We start from the raw sequence: 10,000 nt of genomic DNA, 5'->3' as shown, positions 1-10,000 counted from the left end.
GGACCCTGGTGTGGGAGACCCCGAACCTGGAGAGGGGCTGACGTCTGGGTCTGGACTGGAGCCGCTGACCGGAGCTGGACCAGGCACCGGTGGAGCGGACTGCTCAGGCTCCAGACTGGAGCCGCTGACCGGAGCTGGACTAGGCACCGGTGGAGCGGACTGCTCTGGCTACGGAGTGGAGCCGCTGACCGGATCTGGACTGGACCCCGGTGGAGCGGACTGCTCTGGCTCCAGAGTGGAGCCGCTGACCGGAGCTGGATCAGGCACCTGTGGAGCGGACTGCTCTGGCTCCGGAGTGAAGCTGCTTACCGGAGCTGGACTTGACCCTGGTGGAGTGGACTGCTCTGGCTCCGGAGTGGAGCAGCTGACCGGAGCTGGATCAGGCACCGGTGGAGCAGACTGCTCTGGCTCTGGACTGGAGCAGCTGATCGGAGCTGGATCAGGCACCGGTGGAGCGGACTGCTCTGGCTCCGGACTGGAGCTGCTGACTGGTGCCAGACCAGGCACCGGTGGAACGGGCACGGGCCGTGCCGGACTGGACACACTCACCACTGGTCTGGTGCGAGGAGCAGGCACGGGCCGAACCGGACTAGGAACATGCACCACTGGCTTGGTGCGAGGAGCAGGAACAGGCTGGGCCGGACTGGCGACACGCACCACTGGCTTGATGCGAGGAGCGGGAACAGGCCGGGCCGGACTGGCAACGCGCACCACTGGCTTGGTGCGAGGAGCAGGAACAGGCCGGGCCGGGCTGGCAACGCGCACCACTGGTTAGGTGCGAGGAGCAGGAACAGTCCGGGCCGGACTGGCAACGCGCACCACTGGCTTGGTGCGAGGAGCAGGAACAGGCCGGGCCGGACTGGCAACGCGCACCACTGGTTAGGTGCGAGGAGCAGGAACAGTCCGGGCCGGACTGGCGACACGCACCACTGGCTGGCATTATTCAGATAGTAGGCCTAATTAGTCTAAACATGATGGGCCTTCCTCAGGGTTGAAAAACAGATTTTCATTGAGGGGAAACAATATGCCCTGTCTTGAGAAATTGGCTATAAGGTCCAGACCCAAAGTAAAAGTAAGCCTAGGACTACTTTATTAGACTACCCTCCAACTTCCTCTGAGTGCAATGATGTCACTTCTATCAGTTCACTATCAGTTTTCCTTTCTGTTTTTCATGAGTTTGCCTACAACTCCAGCACCCGTGGAAAGTACCTGGATGTTCTTCAGCTTTTGTACTTCTATCAGTTCACCATCTAGAAAATACCTTTGGAAATGGTGCAACAAAAGATGTAGTGCTCTACCCTGTAGCCTCACATGCTCAATGTTGCAAATGATTTAGACCTACTTGAAAATAAACTAAGCCTATATATTTTTTCCTCAATGAAAGATAGGACTACTGTAGCCTAAATTAAACGTAAATACTGTAGACGAGATAAATTGCGAAACTATAGATGTTTTCACTTCTGCACGAGCAGTGAATGAATGCTGTGTGACTCTTATATCGTCTGCTCTGCATGCGGCGTCAGCTGATCGCGTCACGTGATCCGGTGTTGTGGGTCATTCCTTTCTCAAAATGGAGTTGTCTGAGTCCGTGCAGAAAGGGCTGCAGTCTCTAGCAGACGCGACGTTTTTCGACCTGAAAACCTTCTCAGTGTTGATAGAAGTGGCTTTTCGCAGCTTGCTATCAGCCCATGCCGATCCTAGTGTTCTCGGTAAGACCGCTCTGCTTTCTCTTTTTCCTGTCGCCTTTTGTTTCTGCTGCTTCCACAGCTTCCGGTTTCTTCCCAGCTTGACTTGAAGGCTAGTATTATCGGAGAAATCAAAATCTTGAAATGTACGATACAATTTAACACCCGTCGATCTGAAATGTATCAAATGTAACAGTGTTTGTATCCTCCATGTTTTAAGTGGTAGCATATTAGGCTACTTTGTAGCTAGTTATGGCCAGGAAATGTGACAATAGGCCTACTGATCAGGCTAGTGAGGGTGCAGGCTTGGCTACCGTTCCATAATTTTAGGAAGCAATCTGGAACTGAAAACGTGCAAGTGCCATTGCTCCCAATGACGAAATTTGATATTTTGATCAAACTGTATGTTTCTAGTTGTAGCCTAAAATAGTGAATTAATTGGGATATTGAATTTATTGGACTATTGCCCGTTTAAATGTGTGTGTGTGTGTGTGTGTGTGTGTGTGTGTGTGTGTGTGTGTGTGCACGCGCGCGCTACAGAATGTTGCATGTTGTATTTTGCATGATCAATTTGTATCCCCTTTGGTTAAGTTTAGGTTATTAGAACTGGATAATATACACTCTAATAAGGCCCACTATAAAACGATACAACAGTTCACAGAGAGATTAGGATACAGTTAAGATAGATGTGATGAATAACTGGTCAATGTTTTTCGCTGATCATAGATCAACCTGAATTTAAACGTCTTGACCAGAAGTTGCTGAAACATTGTCACACCGCTGTCACGACCTGCATACTGGAGGGGGTCAAACAAAACGCTGACAAATCCTCTATAAGGTAACTCTAGGTCTGTCCTGTTATATTATTGCAAATGGAGGTTGACCTATCTGAAGTTAGTAAATAATTAATTTCGATGGTCCTCCAGAGCCTGGGGACAAGGTTAGCAAACAATAGGCCTAGACTGTATTTTACTGTCCACACAATGTTGTGGGTTTGCCTTTGGCTTGACAAAATGACACATGACAAAATGTGGAGCACTCTGTCATCAAGAGCATTCCACTTCACCGCCTACAAATCAAATCAGTAGGTCTACATCAGGAAAAAGGCAGTGTGTGTTCATTATGATTACTGTATTGATAAAAAGATTGAGCTAATTTTGTCATTACAGCGCATGCTTGGAGGATGTTAGTTTTGATGCGGAGAGAACAGAAGTATTCTACACCACATACCAGGTGATAACTGACTTATTATGTTAATAACATGTTAATTTCTTCTTGCAAAGAAGTTCATTTCAAATCCATACCAGATCTCAAACCCAAACTGTCTGTTTTTTTTTTTGTTCTCCAGAAATATAAAAGTGATCTGGAAACTCTATTGTCAAGGTGAGATTATGTTTGTAACTTCTTCTGAGAGATGTTTGTATTTCCTCTAGGCCTATTTGAAATGCCATAACGATTCATGACTGGAATTATTGTGGCTGAAGCTTTGAGTGGGCAAATCTACTTGATTTAAAAGATGATATTTAAAAATAAGACTTTATTGTCTGTTTGTACAAAAATACTTCTGGTTCACCACAGTACAGATACGTTTGTTTACTGTGGGCCCACATTCTAACACATCCCAACAATGCAGACACAGACATATAGACAACACTTTAACAGAGCCTTATTTTTGTGTTATGGGTTCTCTATATGGCTGATGGAACATCACTTTAGTGATGTTCCAGTTTACACTTCATTAACACCTCTGTAGACCTACAAATGGTATTGATCTCTTCTATTGACGTTTTCCAGTAATGTTATATATTTTCCCAATACACATTTCCATCCCCATTGAAACGTCATGTACAGCCTAAAAAAGAGGAATGGACATTAAAACCATATAGAGGTTTTCATTGGATAAAAATGTGTTTACTTAATGTTGAGTCAGAAGTGTTGGTTTATTTCAAATGTATTGAACAGTTACATTTAGATGAAGCACTGATTTTGTTCGAAATTCTTTGAAAGCTTTTGGTGTGACATCAGGAAATATACATTTTACATTTCCATAAACCCAGATGAGTAAACTGAATAAGCTTAGTTAGCATCATTGCAATTAATGTGATTATTTTACTAATTTTAGCTCAATTTTAAAAAGTTTATAACTACTGAGCTGTCAGCACATTGACCATATCGCTTCAATATTTTTATGCTTCACTTTCCTAGAGAGCAGCAGACAAGGCTATGGAACTAGCCTAACTCAGTTCAGATTTATTTGTGACTTATATTTTCCCAATGCATGATCTCTTCATCGTTTAAGATTCATGAATTGCCCTGCAAATGTGACATGACAATTTGGTTCAATTAAACACTTTTTGAATCGGTTTATTTTCCTTAGAGAAAGTGCAGTTATTTTACGAGGAGCGTTTGCTTGTAGCGCATTGATATAAGCTTCTTTTACATTGTAATTATTCAAAACACGAGTGGCCCCTTTGTCTTCATTCTGACAAACACACTTCAGAAATCTGAAAACTGTTGCTCAGGGCCTGTTCCCCATAGGGCTCCAGCAGTGATGAGACGTTTTGTTTTTTACACATGTAATATCACTAATACGCGGAATGACTGGTTTAAATAAACAAAAAATATGTTTAATTAATAAGGCTAAGTTTGAACAGCCTATAGATACATCTCTATTCATGGGATCCTCTATGCATGCTTTTTACCTTGTGAATATAATATTTTAATATTGCATGTATCTGTGGCCCATTGGTAGCCTAATTCAGTATTTTGGTCATTTTAGTTTAGGGAGATGCCCTCCTCATGTCAATGACGTGTCCTGGCGCCTGGAGTACTGTATCAAGGTATTGGTTGGTGATAAATGGCAATACGATGAGATAATTATGGTTTATAAATCATATAGTGGCTCGATAGCTCTAACTTAGTTTGTTTCCATGACAGAACGGGCATGTGCATAAGGTCAACGAGCCGTCCTATCTGATTTCATTAAACGTTGAGGTATGTCCCTTTTCAGAACTCAATGATCTAAAACTGTTTGGTGTATAAGTATGTTAAACCTGTCATCATAACAGATGTTAGCATATACTTTTACAGAATGCCAACAATGGAGGATCGTCGGAAGATGTACATTTTAGCTGCACGATGGAACAACTTCAGGTAGGTAATGTGTTGTTGCAGCCTATATGGAATGTGGGTCTATCCATTAGTTGGTTAAGGTCATTTCACAGAATGTCTGTGATAATGTTTTACATACAATCCTGAATGTGCTATTGATTTGAATAGACAACGCTGTATTTTCCAATTCAGCATTCGGCTACTTTACAGATCTGTAGGCCCATATCATTAGCGTTTAGGTCCACGTGAATGAGCACAAAGAAAATCAAAAGGAGAAAAAAAACGTTTCGGGTGCATGCTTGCAATGCAAATGATTATTCTACTTTTTCTTGAATAAGATGTCTTTCAACAATGTGTGTCTAGATGGTTGTCTTTCTACTAGATTTAGCAGAGATTGAAATTTGAACCTGCGCAATAGCTGTATTTTAGTCCATGTGCAATATTGTTCTGGAGAAGGATCAATCCATCGGGTTTGACATCTTTTTCCCATTTTATTCTAAATATGCATACATTTAACAGAAAAACAATGGTGATTTCAATTAACATTTTTTCAGTAATCACTCGAATTATCGGTTGCCAAATCATTCATTATTTTCTGTGTGAATATTGATTGAAAGAAAAAAGCAGAACCGCTGTGACAGGGCATGCAGTGGTCTCAGGATTTAAAAGTTTAGCCTATAAGCCTATGCTTATCCTAAACAAGTCTCAATTGTGGCATGTTCTTTTAACTTTTCCTTAATTGAGTTCGATGTAAGCCAAATTCCTTATATGTTTTATGTCTTCACTGCGACCTGAGGTTGTCTGCTTCAACGTGTCATCTCATGCTTTGGCTTCTTCACTACATTTTAACCATGTAGCTGAAGCTTCTATCCAGAGTTAATTGCATTGAAACAGGGCAGAAACAACCCCAGAATGTATTTTGAAATTAGTTTAGAGATAGGAAGGGAGTTTGGTGATGTGTCTATTCGGAACGCTCTGTCTTAACCCTCTTTTGGGGGTTGCATTCCATTTTAGTTGACGTAAACATTATATTAATCAAAAATATATTCCCTAATGAACGAAATGTACACAGGCCTACTATGATGACTATTCAGTTATGAATTAAAAGAAATCGACTCCCATTCTTCCAGGTTTTAGCGTAACATTTATTGGTTATCTGAGTGACAGAGGCAAGGTTATAATTTATATTCAACAGCGCTCCTCCAGTCAGTGAGGGAAACCATTAAATGGTTTGTGATTCAAACTCTCCCTCATTCACTGTTTTGTAGAGGACTGACTGTGTGACTTTGTTTTCAGGATTTGGTGGGAAAGATGAAAGACGCTGCCAAGAGTCTCGAGAAGGCTACGCAGTTGTAAGCTTGCCCTGTGCTCGAAGCGCCCTGCAACAACGGTGGAATCCGGCCTGCAAGAACGGTGGAATCCGGTTTCTCACGTGACCCCCTCTTCTCCTCTCTGCTCCCCTCTTCTCTCTCCTCAAAGCACTGAAGTTCAGCGATTTGAAACGGCGTTGATATGATTTCTGTCCCATTGTATTTTATACTAATTTCATTCGTAATTAAATATACTGTTGGTTATCCGTTCTGCAAAGATGTATTGTTATCAATAAATAAGTTAAATGACATGCATGGGTTTCTTTTTTTCTGGTAACTTGCAGGCTGAAGAGGAGAGGAGCCAAATGATATTAAAATAGGCTATATAGTCCAATGCATATACTTCATATCATCGCTAGATCTGTAGACTATGTCGAGAACAGTTTCTGACTGATATGAGCTTGTAGGTGTCTTGGAAAGATACTGTGCCGAAGGAGACTGTGCCACATGACAATTAAAGTGTAAAGGGGACAGGTATTTGAGTCAAACAAATAATTCAAATAGGAGAGAACATAATGAATGGCTCACCAAAACGAGCACCAAAGGGAACTGCACAGCCTGCAGTTTATGGTTCGGAGCCCCATCCTATAGCGGAGCTATTGTAGCCTACAATACTTCAAATTCTTAAACCTTGAAGAGACCCCTCTTTTAGTATGCAGTATGCTATGGGGTCGTCGGTTATGGAATATAAACACAGTAGCCCAAGATTTCTATCGGCTCTGGTAATGAATGGTACGTTGGCAAAGGCAACCAACTCATTTATGACAAAGACGCATTTTGCCAAGCTCATTCTTTTGGAAATGGACATGGGGGAGGCACAGGATAGAAACGGAGTTGGAAAAACGCACACTGGCTATTGTTTCGAAAACATCGGTGCTGTCTGTTGTAGCTTTAAGTGACACTAAAACGTTCAAAGCAAATGACCCGATCGGTCAACATGATGGGCTTTGGATAACGTAGATATTCTTTGTGTCATTTTACAAAGCATCATGAATTGGCGAGCCTTCCGAATACACCGACACTAATTTCCAGGCCACCCTTAAGGAATGATAGCACGTGACCAGAGCGGGGCGGTCGAACTACAAGCCATTTTGGGGACGGTGTCAGTTTCCACCAAGCCACACTGCTGCATTTTTCAAAGAACAGATTTTGGAGGCAAAGTAATCAGGAACGCAAACACACCATTCTGAACGCACAGCCAAAAGTCTGAAATCTTCGACAACAGAGGAGACTTTACGCACCCAAAGTGCACAGCGGGAGAAAAATACGAATTTTACGCATCTGAAATGAGCCCCGGGTTGCCTTGCGCTCTCCGCAATTGACAGCGTCTGCAGCTCGTTCGTTTCAAGATGGCGGCAGAGCTCGTATTCATTTACTGCTGATCGCCTCCTAACTTTCATTGTCTCTCCGTCTCCAGTCTCGCAGATCGCCAGCCGAGTCTCTAGGTATGTATTATTCGATATATTTTCTTACCAACGGACGAATAACGATGAGATTTTTGGCGTTTAATTGTGTTTTTCTGAGGGTTTAAATGGGGTTCCAGCGGGTGGTTGATGTGGGGCTTTGACGGTGGCTCGCGCACACGGACGTGGAACTCTGTCCTGGCACTGCTTTTTAAATTTGGTACCCTTCTCGCGTACCCCTTGGTTTTGCGTTCAACAAACCAGCGCATCACATTATGTAGTATTTCATGTAATGATCGGTTATGCGTGTCCATGGAGAGTGTTTCTGTGACATTTGTTAGATTTCCACAAAGTCAGTTATCTCAATCGAACAGGACCGAGATGTGTGAAGTGTTTACGGCAGCACACAGTTCAATGCTTCTCCTGGTTGGTTTGGTTCCATATACTGTGCCCATTTTATAGAAATATGATCCTTTGGATGTTGGGGACAGATCAGTGTGGTTGCATTACGCACACGTCGCCAAGTGTTGTTTTTATTAACTTAACTTCCCTCTTGGTGAACGGGTCCACAGTAGCCTATATGGTGGAGGGTAAACCATTTAAATTATTAATCAAAAGATCGTCACCATCAGTTGTAAAATATGGATTTGAACGTACACACGCAAGCTGAGTGCATAACGATGTAGACGCACATGAATCATGCGTAAAACCAATTTTATGATTTTTCCTATGTCAAAGATGTTGGCACAAAAGTCAATTGATTGATTGAGTACAAGGGTCTTCTCAAGTAGCCAACCATCTTTAAATTATCTGTAAAATTCAGATAGGCCTATTAACTATTGAGTTTCGTCACGACTTTTTACCATTCTTAGCCTTCTTGATGTTGTATTGGGCACACTGTGCCTTCATCGGCCAACATGAGTTTAGAGGATTTTTTTGTTTTTTCCTCTGTTGAAACCAACTCTGACCGCTTCTTGTTAACTCACAATATAGCATAACATGTTTTATAAAGTGGGAACATGCATAAAAAATGTACCCTGCAAAGATCAAACATGTCAGACTAAGAACGTTTTGCACGGTGCTAGAACATTCTCTTGCTGGATTGGTTTGATACGCTGTGTGTTTGCATGGATCCATGGCGTCTGCTACTTGTATGCCTTGCTTCGTAATAACATAGGTATGATCAGGTTATCAACCTGCACATGCTGAGTGTGAGATTATCTGTCATGTGGAAGGGTACTGTTTGTTACTAAAGATATATATATATATATATATAACGTTGTTTGACAGTTGACAACCTACCCATAGAGGATTTATGTGAGAGTGAGGTTGCCAACGTCGGTGCTTGTATACTATTATTGTGGCCTGATTTGTGTTGATACAATGTTTCTGTTTGTGATACTTGTTGAAGTGCATCTTTGATGCCCAGCCATAAAAATAGAGATTTCGAAGTTGACTTATTGATCAATTCTATAAAGTGAGGCCTCATCTTTCCCATAGCGAAGTTAATATCTGAAAATGGTGACGCAAATCCAGCCGCTGATGAATATAGATTAGGGTTCCATCCAAAAATGGCGAGAATGGTGCCGGATATTATATATAGACCAAAACAGCCAGCCCTCGAAGACTAGCCCACTTGGTCTATCCTGTCTTTATGAAGAGAAGGTGCTATACTGTATTATCTGTATTCATATTGCATTACCAGAGTCAAAATGGTGTACATTGTGTTTAGATTATACATGGGTGATGCGCCACTCTTCCTTAATTTTTTTTGGGGGGGAGAAAAAATCTGCCTATCCTACTTACCATTTTCTGCCATTCCTTTTATAGCTAGAGAGAAACCCTGAGTTGCGCCTTGCAACACACTGTTCATGACCCAATGTGCCTGAGTACAGTAGGCTAGAATGCAATTGGGAGCCAATCTTGCCAACATTGTTATTGATAATACCGCTGGCTTATGAGTCTCAACTAAAATGTATTTGGAAATAGATTTTTTTTCTCTAGTGCTTTATTGATTGTTTGGAGTTGTGTCCTGTACATATATATGTGTTGTTCCATAGTGATGCTTGCAGATGAAGTTACAATATGCATGTTAATGCATGGCAGCATTTACTCTACAAAAGCTCTGCTATGACCAGTGCCAGTTGTGCAAACATCAGCTAGTTAATCGATTGATGGCGTAACAGGCTAGCTGTTTGCATTGCACACGATGCGTGACAGCCTCTGTAATGACAGCCACTGTAATGGCAATGTGGGATCCTCCACTGCGTTTCATTCAAATACACCTTTGAAAATGCATGTTTTAATGACAGGAAGAGCTGGGGCATTCCACACCAGTGGAGTCCATATCGGTATTTTTATAAATCTATTAGACAAAAGTTGCATCCTTATAAAATGACGATAGTTCTGTTTCCAAGCCCTGTAGTTTTTT

The 10,000-nt window shown here is 42.1% G+C and overlaps 2 protein-coding genes across 2 annotated transcripts in view; both read left to right on the top strand.

Annotated features, from left to right (window-relative positions):
- The first annotated feature begins 1,542 nt into the window (after window positions 1–1,542).
- LOC121569318 (COMM domain-containing protein 3) lies at window positions 1,543–6,417 on the top strand. Its single transcript, XM_041880175.2, has 8 exons — window positions 1,543–1,709; window positions 2,412–2,523; window positions 2,855–2,918; window positions 3,034–3,068; window positions 4,465–4,525; window positions 4,623–4,679; window positions 4,776–4,838; window positions 6,093–6,417. Exons 1-8 carry the CDS (start codon window positions 1,571–1,573, stop codon window positions 6,150–6,152), a joined length of 591 nt encoding a protein of 196 aa, XP_041736109.1. The 5' UTR covers window positions 1,543–1,570; the 3' UTR covers window positions 6,153–6,417.
- Window positions 6,418–7,255: 838 nt separating this feature from the next.
- Window positions 7,256–10,000, top strand: part of LOC121569317 (polycomb complex protein BMI-1-A-like) — a 9,512-nt gene continuing 6,767 nt past the window's right edge. Inside the window, exon 1 of the mRNA XM_041880173.1 lies at window positions 7,256–7,611. The gene's annotated coding sequence lies outside the window, so the exon portion shown is untranslated. The remainder of the gene's footprint in view (window positions 7,612–10,000) is intronic.

The sequence above is a fragment of the Coregonus clupeaformis genome, chromosome 7 (genome assembly GCF_020615455.1).
Source record: "Coregonus clupeaformis isolate EN_2021a chromosome 7, ASM2061545v1, whole genome shotgun sequence".
NCBI classification, from domain to species: Eukaryota; Metazoa; Chordata; class Actinopteri; order Salmoniformes; family Salmonidae; genus Coregonus; species Coregonus clupeaformis.
The sequence above is the reverse complement of the archived record's forward strand: the minus strand, read 5'-3'. Positions and strand labels throughout refer to the sequence as shown.

Coding starts and splice junctions, on each gene's coding strand:
- LOC121569318 (XM_041880175.2), top strand. CDS start 1,571: ATGGAGTTGTCTGAGTCCGTGCAGAAAGGGCTGCAGTCTCTAGCAGAC. Junction 1,710..2,411: donor TGCCGATCCTAGTGTTCTCG/GTAAGACCGCTC, acceptor CGCTGATCATAG/ATCAACCTGAATTTAAACGT. Junction 4,839..6,092: donor GCACGATGGAACAACTTCAG/GTAGGTAATGTG, acceptor CTTTGTTTTCAG/GATTTGGTGGGAAAGATGAA.